The sequence below is a fragment of the Bos javanicus genome, chromosome 24, assembly GCF_032452875.1.
Source record: "Bos javanicus breed banteng chromosome 24, ARS-OSU_banteng_1.0, whole genome shotgun sequence".
In the NCBI taxonomy this organism is placed as follows: domain Eukaryota; kingdom Metazoa; phylum Chordata; class Mammalia; order Artiodactyla; family Bovidae; genus Bos; species Bos javanicus.
The window spans coordinates 52,300,623-52,325,840 of NC_083891.1; the positions used below are offsets into that span (position 1 = coordinate 52,300,623).

Consider the following 25,218-nt stretch of genomic DNA (forward strand, 5'->3'; position numbering starts at 1 on the left):
CAAATGTAGTGTTTATTCCCAGCACGTGCATGCATTTATTTAGGCAGCCATTAGATACACAAAAATTTTAAATATTTGTATTCACATAGCCTAAATAATGTATCTCGGTCAATCAGATGAGAAACCCAGGTAAGCCACGTGGAAAATTGGCAAGAATATGTTTGATTATCTTAATATGACCAAAAAGTCTGTTTTCTAGTGGCATTAAGGGATAAAGTTGGACTAATTAAATATTAAATCTGAAATGGAAACTTTTGAAAGACAGAGACATAATCATCAAATTGCCATTTACATTTATTTGTTCACCTTGTGAAATACATTTGCATTGTAATCCATGGGGATTTATTTAAAACCAAATTTCATATTGTTATCCAGCTAAAGTCAAGAATACATAAGTGTACTTTGGAAGTGTACAGATATTTCTTACCTGGATAAGAACTATTATTTTTAAAAATTATTACATCTAATGAGTATGTTTCTGCAAGTTTTATGAATTCAAATAAAAATTCCACAAAGGAGTTATGAGCTGAGGTACCAAACAGACCCATGCTATTAGCATACTTGATTAAGCCTGTCTTCTATAGTATTGATCCCATAAAGAATCTGTTGAAGGGCCACATTTGTCCCATTTTTCCCCAAGATTGCAAGTTGGTTTAGAGGTCACATCTATTGCAAGTACAAAATTCAGTGAGAGAATGAATAAAAGGATGAAGCTCAATTTCAGCTTCTTTTAGTTGCCATTGTGGTTTTTCTCATTTTTAAACTGATGCCAATGCTTTCTGAATCAATTTCTACTTTCTGCTGCTAAGTAGTCACTTCAGTCGTGTCCGACTCTGTGTGACCCCATAGACGGCAGCCCACCAGGCTCCCCCGTCCCTGGGATTCTCCAGGCAAGAACACTGGAGTGGGTTGCCATTGCCTTCTCCAATGCATGAAAGTGAAAAGTGAAAGTGAAGTCGCTCAGTCGTGTCTGACTCTTTGTGACCCCATGGACTGCAGCCTACTAGGCTCCTCCATCTATGGGATTTTCCAGGCAAGAGTACTGGAGTGGGGTGCCATTGCCTTCTCCTTTCTACTTTCTAGAAGTTCCAATTTGAGGAAGTCATAATTGCATAGATATATTGTCCATTCTCTATACGAATGCACATTTAATAGGGTAACATAAACTCAGTTAAAATAGAAGCCCATTGTATTAGTAACATGACATAGAAGCATTAATGTAACCTGTATTGTTACCACTCTTTAAAAAATAAATTTTTCAACAGTCATTTAAATATTATGTTGATGAATGAATACATCTATTTATGATTTAGTTTTAAATATAAATGCTAATTTGAAGTTTTGCAGCTTGATTCAACACTTGGTTTTTTACCACAACTCAGAGTATTTTCATTTTATGATGTGTATGGAGAGTTATCCATTTCTACAAAGCATATAATTTGATATTCTTATTCCAATTTATTAGAATACATTTCTGGTTGTCACTTCTATGTATCAGGTATTTAATATCACCAAGTAACTAAGATTCATAAAATTCATATTTTAAGAATTAATGAATTGTCTTGAAATACTGTGTTTCAGCAAGCAGTTGAAGTTTATTCACTACACAAATACTTTGTTCAATAAACTTGTGAGTGAATCTTATGTACCTGCCATCACACAGGTCGCTAGGGATACAAAGTTGAAAGATAATGCCCCAAAAAGTATCATCTAGTGGGAGAATCAGACAAAGCAAGTAGACAGTGTTTTGGAAGAAGAAATAGAGTACCATTGAGTTATAGAAGAAACACCAATGTGCCAGTCTTGAAGAAAAAGCAGTAGGTAGGCAAAGAGAAGATTACCCCAGGAGGATCAGCAAAACTGAGAGGAGAGAGAGAAGCTTTTCTATGAGGAACTGCCTTCATTCGGTTTAACTGGGCTGTGAGGCACAGGAAGTGTTGGTGGAAAAGCTGGAGATAAGGGTGATAAGCCGCAGGAAGAAGGATGTGGTAGAATGTGCAGCATTAATTCTGGAGAGAATTGATCAAAACTGCTCCTAAAATGATATCAGAAGGGGTTGAGAAGGGCAGCTGGACAGGGGGATATTAATGACAGGTCTCGGAGACTTACCGGATGTAACTTAAGAGGAGGGTATGGCATCATTCAGAGAAGGCAATGGCAACCCACTCCAGTACTCTGGCCTGGAAAATCCCATGGGCAGAGGAGCCTGGTAGGCTGTTGTCTATGGGGTCGCTAAGAGTCGGACACGACTGAGCGACTTCACTTTCACTTTTCACTTCATGCATTGGAGAAGGAAATGGCAACCCACTCCAGTGTTCTTGCCTGGAGAATCCCAGGGACGGGAAGCCTGGTGGGCTGCCGTCTATGGGGTCACACAGAGTCGGACACGACTGAAGCGACTTAGCAGCAGCAGCAGCATGGTATCATTCTCAGTTGAAGCTAGGTAGCAGCACTTTCCCTGATATTAGGGGCAAGGTATTGGCGTTACTGTGGCTCAAATCAGATTACAGAGTTTAAAAAGAAAATTTCCTGTAACATTGTATATTATCATGGTTCAATGAGTAATTATTTCTTTCATTTAAAGAGAGAAAAAGTAACTCATTTAATCTGATGATTAATGTTTTAAGACAAAAATAAAATTAAGAGGAATTGTACATTTTAAACAGTGAGTTTTGTTCAAGAATTTTTTTTTTGGAAATATTTATAACAAAACACTAAGGAAGAGTTGAAATGGCTTAACATGTCTCATTGTCTATGATGGTGAACACAGGAGAGATTGAAGCAGCCATAATGATTGTCAAGTTCGTTTCATTCAGATTTCATCATGTCTGAGTGCCAAACAGTAGATTGAATTGCTGAATTATAAATCTGCTTTGGGCACTAGGTTGACTAAAATAACTGGCCTCTACACTGGAACTCTGATTTCAGTTTTCTTAATGACCTAATTGAATTGATCAATTGGTTAGTCAGTCTGTTGTTCATTCATTTAACTATAATTAGATGACTCTAGGTCCCATATAGACGTGAACTAAATATCTGTATAATTAGAGACATTGGCTTTTAATGGAATAAATTGGACTAAAATGTACTTTGAGTGATTTTTCTCTATAATATTTGTTTTTATCGGAATAAATTTTAATACAAACCATTCCAAAAGGCATATTACTTAGAAGGAAAACCATGCTTGGGGGGGTTTAAAAGAGTTTCAGGATTTGTTCATCAAGAAAAATTTATTATTAACTGATAGGTGCATTAAACTTTGTAGTTTGATTAAACGTTACCTATATTTCAAAGTTGTTTACACTTTGCTACCATTTAGCTGTATAATTTCTACAAAAGAATGGTCTGTAGAGGAAATAAAAGAAGCCATGTTCTTTGTTTTGAGATTTACAATCGAACCAGTTAATTCATGTAGCCGTATGACTAACATAACACAAGGAATGGTAAATTCAGGTAAGCCTCTCTAGTTTCAAATCAATACAGACAAGGAATACATCAGTTGTAGGTGGAAAATTTGCAGGGTCTTTATAGAGATGATTACTGTTCTTGATCATCAGGAAGTAACCCTTTGTAGAATGATAATAGCAGATGATAAATCTGGAGTTAGAAGCTGAACCCACGTTATGAAGAACCTTGAATCCCATGTCTAGGAAGTTAGACTTGGTACTATTCACTTTGTTGGTGATTGGGAATGCTCAAAGGTTTTTGAGGAATGAATTTCAAGGCAGAAACACACACTCAGGAAAACAAACATGGAAGTGAAGAACACATCACATTAATGTATTACCTGATAGTTTGGGATTGTACTTAACGTTTTTTCCTGTGTTGAAGGATTTTCCCATTGTTTGCTCTCTTTTTTTAGGCTGCCTTTGAATAAAACTATTCCCTAAGCCATGCTATAAACAGGGTAAAATAATTTCTTATGCTTCTCTTTTATATGTGCTTAGAAAAGAGCAATGTCATATTCAGCCCTGTTTACAATAGCTAGGACATGGAAGCAACCTAGATGTCCATGGGCAGACGAATGGATAAGAAAGTCGTGGTACATATACATAATGGAGTATTACTCAGCTATTAAAAAGAACACATTTGAATCAGTTCTAATGAGGTGGATGAAATCAGAGCCTATTATACAGAGTGAAGTAAGTCAGAAAGAAAAACACCAATATAGTATATTAATGCATATATATATATAATTTAGAAAGATGGTAATGTCTTTAGACATTAGGGTCTTTAGAAAGACTCTATACACGAGACAGCAAAAGAGACAGATATAAAGAACAGACTTTTGAGCTCTTGGGAGAAGGCAAGTTTGGGATGACTTGAGAGAATAGTATTGAAACGTGTATATTACCATATGTCAGAAAGATCAGCTGTCCAAGTTTGATGCATGAAACAGGGTGCTCAGGGCTGGTGCACTGGGACAACCCAGAGGGATGAGATGGGGAGGGAGGTAGGAGGGGGTTCAGGATGGGGAACACAGGTACACCCATGGCTGATTCATGTCAGTAGGCAAAAAACACCACAATATTGTAAAGTAATTAGTCTCCAATTAGATAAATTTAAAAAGAGAGCAGAATAGAAGACCATAGTATTTTCTAACCGTGTGACCTTTGTGTTTCCTAACTGTTATACCAGATATAATCCAGATTACATGAAGGGCTCAGCATATGGGATATCATATATATTTCAGTGGATTAGGTTCACATTGAATTACTACCGATTAATCAATGAATATTTAAAATTCCCAGTTTGAACTATTATTATAATAAAAGTTGTAAAACAAGCAGGGAACCTGACATGAAAGTACAAGCCTCTGTTTCCCCACTTGCTGGCTGTGCAATTAGAGCAAATTGCTTAATCTAAGTCTGCATTTATTAACCTTCCTAAATGCAGAAAGTAACATCATACATTTCATAGGGTGGTTATGAAGCTTCAATTTTATTGACCAAGTGCAATGCCTGGAATTACCAAACATTTAGTAACTATCATTACTTTGGCATCCTAGAAATTCCAACTTTAAAGATTTTGGTTCTCATGTCAAGATTATCTTTCTGACAATAATTTACTTGACTTTGATTCTGGATATCTGAACATTCATTTACCTACTGATAGTTAATTGCACATGGTTTGTGCTACTTATCCACAGTAGTCTCTTTCTGCATTTCCTTTACACATCTATTAGAAGTCAGAGTATCCCATACCTAGTTCCTCTCTAGTAACTCATTGATATCTGATTTGAATCCTTACCTGTCCATCAACATAATTTCTTTGGCTATATGAGATATCACAAAAGGCACTGACTTAGCAAAAAGGTTTAGCAGATGGATAAGACTTCTTAGTATGTGTTCTTTATTAGTTATTACCAATTAGTTCAATCCTCTAAAATTCTTATTTTCTTTATCTGTTAAGAGGTTGCAGTAGATCAGCCTTTCCAAATCTTCTCACTACCAGGAATCATTTTTATTATTATATGCACATTCATCCCCAACTCTGCCTTAATGGTTGTAATGTTTAAGAGTAGAAATTTTCTAGACAAATTCTAATGATTAAAAACTTTAAAGCCAATGCTAAAACATAACAAGTACAGGCCAAAAAACAATCTCATAAAATAGGATATTGTTCTACTAGACTGACTTTAAAAGCAAATTTTAAGTCAGTTTATTTTTGCATAGAAACCTGACTGAAAGAAAATCTGATACTTTTTATTGTGTACTGCCCATTTAGTGAATAAAGTTCATGACATGATTTGCCTCCAACCCCAGATGATAAGTTTATCCTGCCCTTTTGGAGAGCCTGAGCTGGGAAGAGCACAGAAACCAGTGGACAATCATGTTATATTATATTAGTTAGTTATTCATATATTAGTTATTAGATCTTGAAACCAATGCAGGATAACAAAGATAACCAGTTTCACAGAGTTGATGAAATCCCATTCAGATGCAACAAAGTCTCAAATATTTGTAAGTTGAAGCTGACTTACTATTGGATATGGCATCCGGTCCTACCACTTCATGGGAAATAGATGGGGAAACAGTGGAAAAAGTGTCAGACTTTATTTTTCTGGGCTCCAAAATCACTGCAGATGGTGACTGCAGTCATGAAATTAAAAGACACTTACTCCTTGGAAGGAAAGTGATGACCAACCTAGATAGCATGTTCAAAAGCAGAGACATTACTTTGCCAACAAAGGTCCGTCTAGTCAAGGCTATGGTTTTTCTTGTGGTCATGTATGGATGTGAGAGTTGGACTGTGAAGAAGGCTGAGCGCCGAAGAATTGATGCTTTTGAACTGTGGTGTTGGAGAAGACTCTTGAGAGTCCCTTGGACTGCAAGGAGATCCAACCAGTCCATTCTGAAGGAGATCAGCCCTGGGATTTCTTTGGAGGAAATGATGCTAAAGCTGAAACTCCAGTACTTTGGCCACCTCATGCGAAGAGTTGACTCATTGGAAAAGACTCTGATGCTGGGAGGGATTGGGGGCAGGAGGAGAAGGGGACGACAGAGGATGAGATGGCTGGATGGCATTACTGACTCGATGGACGTGAGTCTGGGTGAACTCCGGGAGCTGGTGATGGACAGGGAGGCCTGGCGTGCTGCGATTCATGGGGTCACAAAGAGTCGGACATGACTGAGCAACTGATCTGATCTGATCTGATCTGATCTAAGACCATGAGTAGATAATATCCATTTGGTTTTTGAATTTGTTAATAAGTACCTGGGGTAATCAACAAGGTCCAGGTTGAAAGTACTTGGAATACTGGCGGGGTGGGGGAGGGGGCGGTCTATGACATTTTTCTTACTGTTTCATCCTAATGTCACTAGTGATTTTTTCTTCACAAAATCCACTAGTTTTTCTGTGTTTATTGATTATGTATTCTAATCTTAACTTTCATTCCCTGAAAGGTTATTGTTTCACATAAGGTTAAAAGCAAAAATGATGTGCTTGAGAGTGTTTGAATATTCATTTCTTGAGAAGGAGAGAGCTTGTCTTTTCCTAAGGGTCTACTGGGCTGGCATATGGTCAGCTCTGCATTTAGTAGGAATATGACACTTAGCAGCTCTGGATCAGGTAGTCTTCCCTAACTCATACATAAACAAGAGGCTTTCTCTAAGGATGTTTGGAAGCAAAACATAGCCTCTAAGTACAGACGTCACAAAGAATTGACAAAACTGGTAGCCTGTCTAGTTCAGTCCTATTAGAAAGACATTCTTTAGTTAAGAGTATAACTTTGCTGATTCAACATTGACCAAATAGGAAATATTTCAAATACTTTTGGTTGGTTCTTTATAAGAAAAAAAAAGTTAGAATAACAAATTACTTTTCTGCAAAGTTTTAAGTGCTGCATTATGCATTTATATAAATTATGAAGATTTCTGGGTTCCCTAAACTAACTTTGACACATCATAATGGCAACATTTGTTTTCTGCGATTCTACTGTCAGCTGTAAAATTTAAAAAAAAAAATCACTCTATAAAAGAAAAATCACTTCCTTCAGATCTGCTATAAAATGAAACTGATAGACTCAGATTTTGCCTGTGAGACAGAAGGGCTATATCCACATGCCAACGACAAGAATAGACATTCCCTCTCTTCTTCCAAGCTCTAACTACAAATAGAAATATGTGTGTGTACATGGAGAAGAAAAGAGGAAATATGAACAGATGTAGGAGTATTTACAGAGAGAGGATGCCATTTTTAGTAATGAATTGGTGTATAAATGAGGAAGGAAACTAACAGAATCCTAGAGCTTCTAAGAAATGGCTCCCTTTTTCCTCTCTGTTCAAAGCTCCTTGGCTTTCTGCCTGATGGAGTTGTTGTTTTTTCTTTTATGGGGGGTGCTCCAAGATTGGAGTCTCTGTTTCCCCCAGTCCTGTGGAAATCTTGTAATCAAATCCAGATGGGCTTCAAGGTCATTTTCCCTGAAGATTCCCAGGCCCTTTGTCAGGTCCTCAGATTGGGAAGCCTGACGTGGGGTTCCAAACCTTCACAGCAGTGGGAGAACTTTTTTGGTCTTATTGTTCTTGAGTTTGTGGGTCACCCACCTGACGGGTATGGGGTTTGATTTTGTCGTGAGTGTGCTTTTCCTGCCATCTTGCTGCAGCTGCTTCTTGGCCTTTGGACTTGGGATATCTTTTTTGGTGGTTTCCATCATTCTCCTGCAGTTGGTTGTTCAACAACTAGTTGTGATTTTGGTGCTGTCACAAGAGGAGATGAGCGTACATCTTTCTCCTCCACCATCTTGAACCAGAAGCTGATTTTTTTTTTTTTAATAAATTAGTTTTGATTCCTGTGATCCATGTGAATTAGGCTGATTTTTAATAAAAGACATGCTAAATACAGAGTTCAGTTCAGTTCAGTCGCTCAGTCGTGTCCGACTCTTTGCGACCCCATGAATCGCAGCACGCCAGGCCTCCCTGTCCATCACCAACTCCCAGAGTTCACTCAAACTCATGTCCATCGAGTTGGTGATGCCATCCAGCCATCTCATCCTCTGTCGTCCCCTTCTCCTCCTGCCCCCAATCCCTCCCAGAGTCTTTTCCAATGAGTCAGCTCTTCGCAACAGGTGGCCAAAGTATTGGAGCTTCAGCTTCAGCATCAGTCCTTCCAATGAACACCCAGGACTGATCTCCTTCAGAATGGACTGGTTGGATCTCCTTGCAGTCCAAGGGCCTCTCAAGAGTCTTCTCCAACACCACAGTTCAAAAGCATCAATTCTTCGGCGCTCAGCCTTCTTCACAGTCCAACTCTCACATCCATACATGACCACAGGAAAAACCATAGAGAGGTAGGAGGAGTTTAGTGGACTTTTTGGCTCAAAGCACATATTAGGGCAGTACTTGCCACATGGCTCAGTGGTAAAGAATCCACCTGCCAATGCAGGAGACACAGGTTCAATCCCTGGGTCAGGAAGATCCCCTGGATGAGGGCATGGCAACCCACTGGTACTCTTGCCTGGAAAATCCCATGGACAGAGGAGTCTGGCAGGCTACAGTCCATGAGGTCTCGAAGAGTTGGAGCTGACTAAGTGATCACAAATGCACACACGTTTTAGGGCGCTTACTTACATTTGAAAACGCATAGTGGCTGCTAAATTTCCTGAAACAGAACTATTTGGGGGATGGCTAAGGAGCCAGCAGGTGGACAGTAGGTGAGCTTGAAACTGAGGATATAGACACAGGAAACTAGCTCTGTGAAGTTAAATCAATTTGTAACTCTTATGCCTGGGAAGAAATCAAAGCGAATATCCTATGATAGCCTGCAGTGCCCTTTTATTTCCAGCTGGAAAAGTGTTTTACATTCCAGTGAAGCAGGAATTTAATAAGGAAAACAAGAGTATACAATGGTGGGAGGGGGAGGTTTTACATTCAGAAAGCATAACAATTAAAAGCAAGGAGTAGTTATTCTGAGGAAGACAGTCATTAAGTTGTAAAAGCCGGTTTTTTTTCTTGCTGACAGATGCCAACAGTCCATCATTAAATTTCTCTCTGCCTCAGTTATTGTTTAGATTCTGCCGTGTAAGCTTAGTGTCAATATTCCTGAAGAGTAGTTTAGGAAAATGGCCTCATTAGCAAAAATAAATAAATCATTGTCGTTAAAGGGTAAGGATGCTTTCCAGTTTGCCCTGGGTAGTCATGGTCATACCCGATGTCCTAGAATAATTATAGAGTCACCTTTCATTCTGAAACTTATCCCAGGTTGCATAATTTATATATTCAACCTGGTCATGGATCATGAAGGAACACAAAATTATGTGACCCCAAGGCATTTGGGAAAACCTGTGAATGCAGAGAGTCAAACCTAGCTTCTAGCTGGCCAAACGGATTCAATAAATTTGGCCAGTATAAGGGCTAATAGAAGCCTGTGTAGAAACCTGTTTTGTTTTGGGAAATACTTTAAATGGGAAATACTCTCCTCACTTTCACTAGCGCACTTTCTCCGTGTCTCTTTAGGGCATGTGCTCTGAAGATAGTTGAGTTCTTCTTTCTGAATATGTGAAGTGTAAGTTAAATATGTCAGGTTATATGTTTCAAGATGCTTTTTAACTTACAATAGCAAAGACAGCGATAGGAAGACAGTGATAGGAGATTATTAAGTTTTGCATTCTTCCTTAACTGATGGTTGATGATGGATGGGGAAGAAGGGGAGGAAGAAAGGGGTATATTTAACCTGTTCCTACTTCTGCCTGAAAGATGCAAAATTATCCCCATGTTGAAAGGAAATGGGCTTCTTGAACATCTAAGAAAACTGGGTGATTTATTCGGACTGTAGCTTTGTCAGTTCTTCAAAGTATGGTCTGTGAATCCCTGGCGTTTCTCAAGATAGGGTCAGAAGATCTTTAAGGTCTAACCTTTTTTAATAATAATCCTAATATTTTGGGGGGTTATTTTTTTATTTTAGTGACTGAGAATGTCTTTGAAGTAGTAAAAATTATGAATTTTATTAATTTTTAATTCTTAAATGCATACCTTTTTAATATTCTGGATGTCAAGATGGGAAATGTACTCAAGATTATCAAAGTACACAGTTTTCTTTGAGGAGTAAACACTTACATAATCATTAGAGATTCAAGATGAATTAGCTACTTTTTTTTTTCAAAACATCATTTTTACTTGAAAGGACAATCAACAGGAAAACTGTAGCTATTCAAATTTGAGTACTAGTTAAACATTTTCTCAAAAATGAGCGAAGTGAGTCAGTCAGTGCGAGGAAAATAGCATTTGCTGCCAACTATGAAATTCAAGCTTTTAAGTTAAAATTAGAAATTTGGAAATCTTGTATCTGCCACTGGGATCTTGACAGCTTTGCAACGTTAAAAGACCTTTCTAATGGGATTGGTTGTGATACTAACAAATGAGATTTTGTGATACTGTATAATGAAATGTGTCAACATTTGGAAGATCTGTCTAATTCACAGTACCATTCCAAATGACCATTGATTGATGTGACAGAATCAAGCATGGGCAAAAATATGTTCAAAATGCAAGGTAGACTGATGGATTTTTATATAACATAGCACAGAATTTTTATTGTTATGATGTCAGATTTCACATTACAACTTTCAGGAAACTATTTATTGAGTTTTTTGCCATCTTAAAGGATGAAATCTGCAATTCTCTGAAAAGGCTGTTAAAAATACACCTCCCTTTTCCAACCACACATCTATTTGAGGTCATATTATTGGCATGTAACTCAGCCAAATCTACATATCAGAACAAAGTAAATGCAGAAAGTAACAGAATAATCTAGTCATTTTCCTTTAAGCCACTCATTACACATGTACAGAAATATAAAGTACTACCACTCTTCTCAATTTTACTTTAGAGAGGTTTGTTTTTTTTTTTTTTTTTTAAATATACTGCTTCTGGTGAGATTTGAATAAATAGTTAACAAATATTTTCATCTGTTTTGATTTTTAATATTGTAACTGTTTAGAGCTATAACCTCTGTAAACAGAAGCTCTTCGGTTGCCTCCATAATTTGTAAGAATGCAAGTGGTTCCTGAGACCAGAGAGTTTGAGATCCATTGTTTACATTATTACTCATTTTCCTGGATTGTATCTACAATCCTCTCTAACTCAGATACTAGGTTAAGACAAAGTAGGCCAATTTTTTCTTTTTAAAAAGTTATAAAGAAAGGAACAAAGGGAGGGAGGAGGAAGGAAAAAAGGAAGAAAAGCCTAAGTCAAAGCAGCATGTTGCCATAAGGTGTTTCTACAATTTAATGCAATCTCTGTGTGTCAAAGATCTGTATCACTGTAATGACTGTTCTCTTTTTATTTCTGTGCCACCCTGTTGGTCTCTGAGGAGGATTAGCTGTACCTCCACCAGCATGACAATGAGATCAGATCAGAGAATCAGGCTAACATTTGCCTCCCAACAGGAAAAAAGATAAACTGGATTTTAGTTCAGGCAAATTGTGACTGCTTACAATCCATTTAGAAAACACAGTTGTGACATGTGTGCACTCACTTCCATGGGTATCATATGCAAAAGGTCTGCTTTTGAATTTTTTAATATAAAAATTTACATTAAGAGAAAAATCAGTGTTTTTTTCTGATTTGATTGAAAGCTATTGTGAAATATGTTTTCTCTAATTCACCCTTGCATTTCCGTCCTATTCTTAAATTTAAAACATATTACACGTACATGAAATTACGTGAAACATATGTCAGTTTGAAGAATAAAAACAGAATGATCATTTGTGTACATATCACCGATTTACGAAATAGAATGTTCCAGACTGGTATTATATGCCATTTCCTTGTGAAATCATGTTTTTTTAATCTACTAGATTTTTTTCATATTCCATTAGCCGAATAACTCCATTTGGGTCTGAATAATCTATAGCCATGTAGCAAGGACAAAAATAATTTTATGAATAATTACTAATTCCATCATAGCTCAATTAAAATCTATTTAGTCAACAAAAGTCATGACCTAGAATTTTAAGTTCACTCTGCTCAGGGCTTTCTCATCTATATCATTATTGAGCCTGGAAGGAGGATTTTCATTTTCTCTTAAGTATTTGCTTTGTGCTTTAGTCATTAGCTTTTATAATTTCTTTGTTCCTCATGTAATTTTCAACCACTTTGCAACACCAGAGTTTCAAATAACTCCTTACTCTAAAAAAAATTGTTCTTAATAAAAAAAAAATTTTAGAACTCAGAAAAATCCAAAGATGGAAAGAATAACCACCCACAGTTTTATCTCACAAAGATGACCTTGGCAACTGGATCTCCTTTCTTCCTACTTTAAAACTTAAATACATTTTCTTGATGTTCTAAAAAAATAATAATTTAAAGGAAAAAAACAAGGGGTACAAAGGCAGTGGCGCCCACTCCAGTGCTCTTGCCTGGAAAATCCCATGGACGGAGGATCCTGGTGGGCTGCAGTCCATGGGGTCTCTAAGAGTCGGACACGACTGAGCGACTTCACTTTCACTTTTCACTTTCCTGCATTGGAGAAGGAAATGGCAACCCGCTCCAGTGTTCTTGCCTGGAGAATCCCAGGAACGGGGGAGCCTGGTGGGCTGCTGTCTATGGGGTCACACAGAGTCGGACACGACTGAAGTGACTTAGCAGCAGCAGCGGCAAGTTTAAACATGTCTCTTTAAATAGCCAGAATCACCCTAATACTGAAAACAAAACAAATAAAAACCGGAAAACAAAAGTCAAAATAAAAACAGTAACCACTCAAAAGGTTACTTGATATTTCAAATTGCTGAGTTTTTGTTTTGTTTTCATGTGTGTGTTTTAGTTATCTACTGCTATATAACAAACCACTCCAAAATGTAGTAACTTCCATTATCATGTCTTATAATTCTGGGGTTTCAGCTGTTCCTCTGCTCATTTCACTTTGATTCACTCAGACACCTTTGACCAAGGTGGAAGGTTTAAGATGGCCTCATTCACATGTCTCTTAGCTGGTGTTGGTGTTTGGCTGGAAAACTCAGTCTTTCTCTGCGTGCCTTCTCATCCTCCAGTTGGAAAGACCAGTATAGTTGTTCAGAAAGAGCCATGGCAGAAACTTGTGAGGCCCCCTGAGGCCTTGTGTTCAGAGCTCATCAATTTAATTCCCAACACAGTCAAATAGTCAAAGCAAGATATAGGGTCAGGCCAGATTTAAACCATAGCAAATGTACCCTCAACTGTGGACTGGAGGAGCTTAAACAGTTTGTGATCATATTTAATCTATCACAATGTTGTGAGACATATGAGCTATTTACTATTAAAGACCATTTCTGTTTTAGCTTTGAGGAGTACTTCCGTAATCTTAGAATTTATCAGATTCAGTAATTACAGGGAAACATCTTTGGGGAAAGGAAACCAAATTTCTCTGCTAAAGACTGACGTTTCCATATGTATGAAGGGTAACACATACGACACATATGAGATTGTCATATGTGACATGTTGTCATATGTAACAGATCATCATATGTGACACATTGTCACATATAAGGGTTACACTATAACACATGAGGTTGGAGTAATTTAGAACCTATTTGTTGTTGTTTGGTTGCTAAGTCATGCCCGACTCTCTTGTGACCCCATGGACTGTAGCCCACCCGGCTCCTCTGTCCATGGGATTCTCCAGGCAAGAACACTGGAGTGGGCTGCCATTTCCTACTCCAGGGGATCTTCTCAACCCAGGGATCGAACCTGTGTCTTTTGAATTGCAAGTGGATTTTTACCACTGAGCCACCAGGGAAGCCTAGAATATATGTGCTCCACCTAAAAATAGCAGATGGTGATTTTGTGGCACTGAGCCCAGTGATGCCAATATTTTAAGATAAAGTCAAAAATCTCGTTTTTATGGCCGAGGAGGATTCCTACTGTTTTCTGTTTGTGCCCATCCTCTTCCATTCATCTGTTGTTGGACATTTAGTTTGTTTCCATATCTTAGCCATTGTGAATGGGGCTGCTGTGACATGGGACGGCACGCATCTTTTTGAATTATAGTTTTGTCTGGATATATGCCCAGGAGTGGGATTGCTGGATCATATAACAAGTCTGTTTTTTGTTTTTTTCAGAAACCTTCCTACTGTTTTCCATAGTGGGTATACAAATTTACATTCTCACCAACAATGTAGGAGAGTTCCCTTTTCTCCACATCAGGGGTTTTATTTTTAAGCAACATGGTCCTTCAAAACATTTTCATTTGATTTGAAAATTCACTTTCAAGCAGGATTATTAAACAAACCACCAGCAATTTTGAAAAACAATTGCGACATTTTATCCAGAATATTGGTTTAATAAAGATTAACACATTTTGAAAATTCTTTCAATATTTTCATTGTGAAGAGTATTTATTTTTGTTGCTGTATCAAGCAGAAACAGATGTGAGAAGACTGAGAAAGTGTGAATTTCTCTTTCTTCACGCAAAGACTATTTTAGATGACAATTACTCTCCCAGCTATTAACAAGGGAGTTGGTGTTCTTTTATTCATCTGCGATCAGCTCATGTGGAGTTGGGTCCAGTCAAGGGAAATTAACAGCAATGTTGACATGTGTCGCAGACCTCTTCCCACCTCACTTCTTCCTGATCACCGGCGGCCCGCAGTGTGTGTGCGCATGCTCAGCTGTGTCTCTTTGCAACCCCATGAACTGTCGCCCGCCAGGCTCCTCTGTCCGTGGGATTATCCCAGCAGGAATACTGGACTGGGTTGCCATTTCCTCCTCTAGGGGATCTTCTCAACTCAGGGATCAAACCCGAGTCTTGTCACTCGTGCGTTGGCAAGAGGATTCTTTACCACTTAGCCACCTGGGAATCCATGGCCCTCAGTACAACCTATTTAAATCTAACATCCTTTGACATTTCCTTGTCACCCCAATCCTGGTTTTGAAGATGTCATTGCCTCATTTTCTTTGCTTCAACATTTTGCTTTGGGTTGGCAAAATGAAAGATTATATGCTAATTCTATTTAATTCATTAATTTGTAAACAGCCACAGTTAAGCCTTCATAGAGAAATGTGGGTTTTAATGGAGACCTGGAAATACAGTTTTTCGTCTTAAAGAAATAGAAATTTACTCAACGGGTCAGATCAGAGGATATTACATGGCTGGGAAGATTTCCTCCAAGTCCACCTTCTGGTAATAATGCTATTGGTGTGTCCCAGGTGTTAGGAGGGGAATTTATTTGGTAGGTGAAAGAGGAGCTTGTAACTCTCACAGAGCTCTTTCATAACAGTCTTGAACCTTGTGCTTAGGACTTTATATATATATATATGATTATTTCACTTGGTATATCATCTTAGCAATTTTTGGATCAAATGAGTCTGAGTAGAATGAGTCTTTAGGTTGAAAATGGAGTGCACATATCCAGTGGAGTATTGCTCAGCCATAAAAAGAAATATTGAGACATTAGTGGAGATGTTAGTTGACCTAGAGTCTTTCATACAGAGTGATATAAGCCTGAAAGAGAAAAACAAATATTGTCTATTAACCCATATATGTGGAATCTAGAGAAGTCATGCAGTTGAACCTATTTGCAGGGCAGAGGTAGAGAATGGACAGCGGCCGCAGGGTGGGCGATGAACTGGGAGGTTGGAATCGACATGTGTGCACTGCCATTGCAAAATAGCCAGTGGGAACCTGCTGTCACCAAGAGCAGGGAGCTCAGCTCAGTGCCCTGTGGTCTTAAAAGGGTTCGATGGGGGGGTGGGGGGGTTGGTTCATGAGGGAGGGGATATATGCATACATACAGCTGGTTCAATTCACACAGCAGGAACAGACATAACCTTGTAAAACAATGATACCTCAGTAAAAAAAGACACCATTTCAGTTGCCTGCTGGTGGCCATGAATAATGTCGTATAGACAGAAAAACAGGAGGGTGGGTGGTAAAGGAGTATGCTCCTCACTTGTCCAAAATCTCAGCCCTAGCGACAAACACATTCTTTGCAAAGTTGTTAGGAATAAACAGAAGGGTTAGAAACAGCTAAACTTATTGTTATAACAACAAACAAACCAACTTTAGTGTAACTTTGGTCTTGAAGACAACAGATATTTCTCAGTATCTTCTATGGTACTTGTTTAACAAAGTTCTAACGAGAAAAGGAAAGATATAAGCATCTGAATGCAGAGTTCCAAAGAATAGCAAGAAGAGATAAGAAAGCCTTCCTCAGTGATCAATGCAAAGAAATAGAGGAAAACAACAGAATGGGAAAGACTAGAGATCTCTTCAAGAAAATTAGAAATACCAAGGGAACATTTCATGCAAAGATGGGCTCGATAAAGGACAGAAATGGTATGGACCTAACAGAAGCAGAAGATATTAAGAAGAGGTGGCAAGAATACACAGAACTGTACAAAAAAGATCTTCATGACCCAGATAATCACGATGGTGTGATCACTGACCTAGAGCTAGACATCCTGGAATGTGAAGTCAAGTGGGCCTTAGAAAGCAGCACTACGAACAAAGCTAGTGGAGGTGATGGAATTCCAGTTGAGCTATTCCAAATCCTGAAAGATGATGCTGTGAAAGTGCTGCACTCAATATGCCAGCAAATTTGGAAAACTCAGCAGTGGCCACAGGACTGGAAAAGGTCAGTTTTCATTCCAATCCCAAAGAAAGGCAATGTCAAAGAATGCTCAAACTACTGCACAATTGCACTCATCTCACACACTAGTAAAGTCATGCTCAAAATTCTCCAAGCCAGGCTTCAGCAGTACGTGAACTGTGAACTCCCAGATGTTCAAGCTGGTTTTAGAAAAGGCAGAGGAACCAGAGATCAAATTGCCAACATCTGTTGGATCATGGAAAAAGGAAGAGAGTTCCAGACAAACATCTATTTCTGCTTTATTGACTATGCCAAAGCCTTTGACTGCATGGATCACATTAAACTGTGGAAAATTCTGAAAGAGATGGGAATACCAGACCACCTGACCTGCCTCTTGAGAAACCTATGTTCAGATCAGGAAGCAACAGTTAAAATTGGACATGGAACAACAGACTGGTTCCAAATAGGAAAAGGAGTTCGTCAAGGCTGTATATTGTCACCCTACTTATTTAACTTATATGCAGAGTACATCATGAGAAACGCTGGACTGGAAGAAGCACAAGCTGGAATCAAGATGGCTGGGAGAAATATCAATCACCTCAGATATGCAGATGACACCACCCTTATGGCAGAAAGTGAAGAGGAACTCAAAAGCCTCTTGATGAAGGTGAAAGAGGAGAGTGAAAAAGTTGGCTTAAAGCTCTACATTCAGAAAACGAAGATCATGGCATCCGGTCCCATCACTTCATGGGAAATAGATGGGGAAACAGTGGAAACAGTGTCAGACTTTTTTGGGGGGGCTCTAAAATCACCGAAGATGGTGTTTGCAGCCATGAAATTGAAAGACGCTTACTCCTTGGAAGGAAAGTGATGACCAACCTAGATAGCATATTGAAAAGCAGAGACATTACTTTGCCAGCAAAGATCCATCTAGTCAAGGCTATGGTTTTTCCAGTGGTCATGTATGGATGTGAGAGTTGGACTGTGAAAAAAGCTGAACGCCGAAGAATTGATGCTTTTGAACTGTGGTGTTGGAGAAGACTCTTGAGAGTCCCTTGGACTGCAAGGAGATCCAACCAATCCATTCTGAAGGAGATCAGCCCTGGGTGTTCTTTGGAAGGAATGATGCTAAAGCTGAAACTCCAGTACTTGGGCCACCTCATGCGAAGAGTTGACTCATTGGAAAAGACTCTGATGCTGGGAAGGATTGGGGGCAAGAGGAGAAGGGGACGATAGAGGATGAGATGGCTGGATGGCATCATCGACTCGATGGACGTGAGTTTGAGTGAACTCTGGGAGTTGGTGATGGGCAGGGAGGCCTGGCATGCTGCGATTCATGGTGTCACAAAGAGTCAGACACGACTGAGCAACTGAACTGAACTGAACGTATTATTTTTAATCTTATATCCCAAGCCACAGAAGCAATAAACAAAGCAGATCGAAGTGGAATAGATATTTTTTTGTTGTTATTAAGTCACTAAGTTGTATCTGACTCTTTTGCAACCCTATGTACTGTAACCCTCCAAGCTCCTTCTGTCCATGGAGTTTTCTAGGCAAGAATACTGGAATGGGTTGCCATTTCCTTCTTCAGCAGATCTTTCCAGCCCAGGGATCGAACCCATGTCTCCTGCATTGGCAGGTGGATTCTTTACCACTGAACTACCAGGGAAGCCTGGAATAGATATTCATGGCAGGCAAATTGAAAACAGCAAAGAGCTTTGGGTGATGATGCTTAGGAAAGTTATTGATACTGTCGTGTTCTTTAATGACAATCAGTCAAAAGGACCTGTAGCCTGCATGAGTGACTTGTAGTCTCAAGCTTTTTCCCTTTGCCTTTACCGTGGTGTTATCAGCAGCCAAGAATATTTTAATATCATAATCTTAGAAACTAGACATGGAAAAACACTTCTAGGAGTCTATTTTATAAGTTTCATTAGCATCTTTCCATTTTTCTTTCCTTCCTCTTCATCACAGAATTTTGTTAAAGAAAAAAAAAATGGTTCCAGCTATATCATTTTTCTTTTCAATATCATAATAGATGTGATCTTGTGTTTTCTCCCATAGATCCGGGACTGCACAGGCAGCTGTATTTTCTGCAAAGGCCGTCAAATGTAGTAGCCATTGAAGGAAAGGATGCTATCTTGGAGTGCTGTGTTTCTGGCTATCCTCCCCCAAGTTTTACTTGGCTACGAGGAGAGGAAGTCATCCAACTCAGGTATGATAAATGCAGGACTTTCATGAAGTATGTGCTCCTGTTTCACTTTCTCTAATTTGATATAAGTATCTATTAACACTAGGGGTTCAGATGATAATAGAATAGTCTTTTCACATTCTTGGCATTAAAACATGAAAGACATTTTTTATTGTTTAGTTGCTAAGTCACATTCTACTCTTTGTGACCCCATGGACTGTAGCCTGCCAGGCTCCTCTGTCCATGGGATTTTCCAGCAAGAATACTGGAGTTGCCAACTCATCCTCCAGAGGATCTTCCCAATCCAGGGATTGAACCCTACCTTTCCCACATTGACAGGCGGATTCTTCACTACTGTACCACCACCTGGGTAGAGTGAAAATCCATGAGATCAATTATAAAAGGAAATTTAGAAAGCCAGGGTTGCCCTTGAGATAGTCCTACCCACAGAGCCTTCAGAGAAGGTACTTTGGAGGATCTGAATCTAAGGAGGTAGTATAGAGAGTCCCAGCTATAACAGATATTCAAGATAAAACAGAACTTGGCTGGATTCAAGTTCCCAGATGTTAGTATTATGGCTTAGTTAGAAAGAAAACTCTTAATAGAATGAAACACAGTTGGAAGCATTTTGATCAAAATGGATTGGTTTTCATTTTAGAAATTAGTTTTATTGATTTTGAGATTTGATGTGGTACTTTTAAACACATGTTTTATAGCAAAATGGGTTCATAGACAGTAAGTTCATCTGTAAGTTTTGTCTGCCTGGAGTATTTTTTTATATAACAACACTGCATTCTATGGTATCTATCACAACACTTCTGAGAATATGAATGCATGCAGTAAATCTGGTTGCAGCTTCCGCATGTGAAGAGGTGTTCTCCAAATATGACCAGGCATGCACAGTGCAGTATGACATGTAACTTTGTACAAATAGGGCATGGACGCCCACTGGGAGGAATCACTTCTCTGGACCTTCAGTTCTCAAACCCAAAAATGAGAGAATCAAGCCACATTATGTCTTGTGTCTTTTCAGGACTAACATTAATTTTAAGTTTGAGTGAGTGAGTGAAAGTTGCTCAGTCGTGTCCGACTCTTTGCGACCCCATGGACTATACAGTCCATGGAATTCTCCAGGCCAGAATACTGGAGTGGGTAACCTTTTCTTTCTCCAGGGATCTTCCCAACCCAGGGATCGAACCCAGGTCTCCCACATTGCAGGCGGATTCTTTACCAACTGAGCCACAGGGAAGCCCAAGAATACTGGAGTGGGTAGCCTATCCCTTCTCCTGCGGATCTTCCCGACCCAGGAATTGAACCAGGATCTCCTGCATTGGAGGCGGATTCTTTACCAACTCAGCTATGAGGGAAGCCCCAATTTCAAGTTTAATCTGCTTCATTTCTTTGATTACAGTCTTCCAATGGGAGTGGAAGAAAAATTCCTTGAAGGAATTTTTGATCAATAGATGCACTATTATCAAACTCCCAGGAAACAGAGCCCTGGATTTTATAATTTCAGCTTTTATGGAGTTCATTTAAACCTTTAGATACCTTATCTTATATAACATATATTAATCTACTCTCTAATGTCATATGCCTTCTGTCTTACAGGTCCAAAAAGTATTCTTTATTGGGTGGAAGTAACTTGCTTATCTCCAATGTGACAGACGATGACAGTGGAACTTACACCTGTGTTGTCACATATAAAAATGAGAATATTAGTGCTTCTGCAGAGCTCACAGTCTTGGGTAAGTGAATGACTTGAAATGAGTTTACCTTGTACCCTTCAAAATCTATCACCATGATGCTATGAATGCTTATCATTCAAATGCTTCCTATGTTTATTACTGTGAAATTGCAAAGTCCCAATACTCCACATGTGTCCTTGCTCTATGTTGATTAGTTACACAGGGGTTGAATGCAGTTTTTGAATTCTTGCTCATTGATTAAAATCCAGATATGTCACTATTTAGTCTAACTATTCCAGTTATATAACTAAAACCTATCAAAAATTATTATCAAGCAAAAGTGGTAAATATCAAATGAGAGGTTCCAAAATATCTGGGAGAAATAAATAAGAGAAACGGTAGAAAAAAGTAGGTACTTGAGCAGAAAAGTTAAATGTCATTTGAGATGACAAGGTTTCTGACATTAAATCAGATGTATTAGTAAAGTTGTTTAGTTAAGATGGAAATAGTGTAAATGTTAGATTGAAAATGAACCATTAAAATCAAATACTTCTAAAGAAAGCTTGCATAGCAAGAATCTAAATAAATGCCAGAGGCACGGATAAATTCATTAAATTGAGATAGGCAAAGTCATTGTGTCTCCTTGCAAATAAATAATTCTCATATGTGGTAGCTACTGAGTCAAACAAAATGTTGTGTTATCTACCTGGTTTCTTTTAACCAGCTTAATTTGAATCATGCAGTTTAGAGAAAGTGCTTTAATATTTCAATTTCAATTGCTTTCTCCTTTAGCAACAAGAAAAACTTGTTTATCAGTCTTTGAATTTTTTTCCTCTGAAATCTTTTTACCATTTAAAGAGTCTAGAAAAAATCATAGGCTTTCTAAAAATTATTCAGTAGAAATGAAAAGGTACAGTCTACTGATTATATCTGCTAACCTATATTGTAATATTACTAGGCTATACATTGTGCTTTAAAGTTTGCATTTGGCTTTAAAGTTTGTTCAGAAAATGCTTTCATCTGTACACAGTGTAATAATGTATACCATGGGTGAGGGAATGTTTTCTTTGTTCTTTGATCAAACCGTAACCATTCGACTAAGAATAAGCAAAGGACTCTAATTATTTGGTCTTAGAGATAGCATTATTCTAAGTAAAATATCAGCTAACTTCAAAATGGCAACAATTTAATTTACTCTTATTTTATATGGAAGTTTTTTTGTGAAACAACTTTTGCATTTGTAACATCAAAGTACTGGTATTACAGATTGGTTACCATAGAAATTATCTTGTATTTTACTGATTATAAGAGAAATGTGGTTATAGAATGAGCTAGAATTTGTGGTGACCTGAGCTAAACCTCTAAGTGCAAATACATGAAGTCTAATTAATCAATTTAATTCATTACTTAGACATGCAATGCTTCATTGATATTTAAATCAAACATCTATAAATACTGACTTCTGAAGATAAGCTTGCCAAGAAACACATGTATGAACACATAGATGTATGCACACATTTTGACTTTTGTGTCATCTTCCTCTGGGCATTCCTGTGCATGTATGTATGTTCTCTAGTCCTTGATTATTGAGCATTATTTTGTTTTGAAGTTTTATTTTTTCAAAAAGCAAGCACTAAGCTGACTTACCATTTTTATCAAGTTTTGTCACATATTTGTTTATATCCTGAGGAAAAGTGTCAAAGAAAATTTATACTCTCACCAGCAGTACCAGAGTTTACCCCTCACGAGAGAGCATTCTCTAACAATTTATCAAATTGTCTCTTAATTCTAACTTGCGTTTTTATTAAATCCTTATTGTTTGTATAATTTTCATGGACATTTTCATTTTATATTTTATGACTTGCTATCCATGTTTTTTGGTCTTTATACATTTACTGAAATAGTCATGTTTGTTGATTTGCAGGAACTGTTTATATAGAAGAATAGCAATGATTTGTATGCTCTGAGTATGTGTATATCTGCTGCTGTTCTGATTTGGTTAAACTTTATATAAGATACCAAGTCTTTCTCTTTATGGTTGCCTTTAGACTTTATTCTGGATGTATTCTGTTTCTAAAAATCTATTATCAATTGCAGGTTGAATATGTAAATTAGATGCATTATTAAATTTTAAATATAGATAGAGCTGTGTTTTTGTCTTGAGTTTCTTTCCTTTTTCCTCTATCCCCCGCTTCCTTCTTTTACTTCCTTCCCGAATCCTCTTGGTAACTGGCTATACATTTTAAGGATTTCCCATAGATTTAATATGATTTTGAACTGTTGTAGAAGGCATGGTGTAATGTGTGATGTGGTTGTTGATAACATTGTTTTATCTGTTCTATTCGGGCTTTAAAATACGTGTTGATACAGTAAAATATTCGATATAGTTTTTGATTCTTCTGATAATGAGTTGGCCAAAAAATTCATTTGGGTTTTTCTGTAACATTTTATCATTCAAGATATATATATATATTTATAATGAAGCTCATCCTGTAAGACTGAGTTCATATGGAAAATATAATTTGTTACTTTTTTAAGGAAAAAATAACTTCATTATCAGTGTTAACTCATGTTTGGTTTTCATGATTTTAAAGAATTTACGCATAATTTAAGTTATTCATCTAATGGGCTTCCCTGGTGGCTCAGAGGTTAAAGTGTCTGCCTGCAATGTGGGAGACCTAGGTTCGATCCCTGGGTTGGGAAAATCCCTGGAGAAGGAAATGGCAAGCCATTCCAGTATTCTTGCCTGGAGAATCCCATGGATGGAGGAGCCTGGTGGGCTACAGTCCATGCGGTTGCAAACAGTCGGACACGACTGAGCGACTTCACTTTCACTTTTCACTTTAAGTTATTAATCAGATAAAATCCCACAGGAAATCCAAGCATGTGCTTATACATTTTAATCAAGCATTTTTCTTTAAAAAGAAAAAAAAGATTCTTTTTAACAAGTGTATTCATTTTGGGCTGCGCTGGGTCTTTGCTTTTTCAGCTGGCTTTCTCGAGTTGCGGTGAGCGGGGACACTCTCTAGCTGTGGTGCCTGGGCTTCTCGTGGAGGCGGCTTCTCTCGTTGGGGAGCTCGGGCTCTCGGACACTACGTGGCTCATGGGTCGGGCTCCCGGGCTCTGGAGCTCGGGGGAGAGCACGCTCAGTTGCTCCACAGCATGTGGAATCTTCCCCAATCAGGGATTGAACCTGTGTCTCCTGCGTTAGCAGGAGCCACCAGGGAAACCCCAAACGTGTGTTTTAGCAGACTCTTGTTTTGCCTTTCAACTCAGTCTTTTCTTAGACTGCCTTTACATGTGAACAGGCATGAAGTAACAGATTATTCAAGTAGGATTTAATTTTACATACAAGAGAAAGAAATATGCTGTGGTTTTTGTCAGGAGTTTCAGAATTAATGTTCATTAAATATAATTTAAAATATTTGCATCCTAAAGTGGAATTTGAAATTGCCATAATAAATAAACCTATTGAAGAGATCTGTATTAGACAAGATTAAGGACAATCATGTTTGAAATAAATAAAATATAAATAAATTTATGGTTAATAATAACCATTTATATAATGTTTCTGACCTATAAGAATAACCAGCAATACAGTATTGGTAGCCCTGTTTTGAGTACATGCACTGCACTGGGTTTTGGAAAGGCTACACAAAGGTTTGAGGTCTGGCTTTGATCCAGTTGCTATATAGTTACAGATTCATGCATTCAGTTGTCTTCCTCACTTTCCCAGTAAGGTTTTTCCCTTGTTGCATGTGAACATTGAATCTGAAGCTATGAAGAACTGGTAGTCTCTGCCCTCATAAAAGAAAGAACCTCAAAAGCGATGGTGACAGGAGAAAGCTTGAGATTACAGTTACAGAGGAGGAGTCTTTGGATGCTATTGCCAGATTATATTTTGTTTAAATCATTAACGCCATGATTATTTTTAAACTCTAGCTTTTCTAAAAAAGGAACTAAAGAATGATATACTGTCAGTTCTTATCTTCAAAATGTCCAGACTTCCGGCTTAAGAACTATAATCATCATTTCTGAATATATGTTCATGCTTTTTCTGTATCTACCCAGTACCCTCAGGCACACTTCTCTACGTATATTAAGACAACCCTTAATAAACAGGAGGTTTGACACTGCCTTAGGTCTAAATTGATTCATTGTCTGAATCAATGCAGAAATGTATACTTTAAAAAGGTATTTGATCCTTAACCAATGAGGTGCTTGACCGTGGATAAACCTTGTGCCCTGTCTAACTTTCTAACAAAATATTTTATGTGATTTCCATGGGGCTCCTGGTTTTATCATACCACTGTTACAGACTGAAATGTTCCCCTCACATC

The 25,218-nt window shown here is 38.0% G+C and overlaps 1 protein-coding gene across 2 annotated transcripts in view; it reads left to right on the plus strand.

The window, feature by feature from the left end:
* DCC (DCC netrin 1 receptor) overlaps window positions 1–25,218 on the plus strand; it is a 1,302,902-nt gene that overhangs the window by 592,832 nt on the left and 684,852 nt on the right. For both annotated transcript variants that reach the window (XM_061400228.1, XM_061400229.1), the window contains exons 4-5: window positions 19,067–19,217; window positions 20,802–20,938. In XM_061400228.1, coding sequence (XP_061256212.1) covers window positions 19,067–19,217; window positions 20,802–20,938 — 288 coding nt within the window. The remainder of the gene's footprint in view (window positions 1–19,066; window positions 19,218–20,801; window positions 20,939–25,218) is intronic.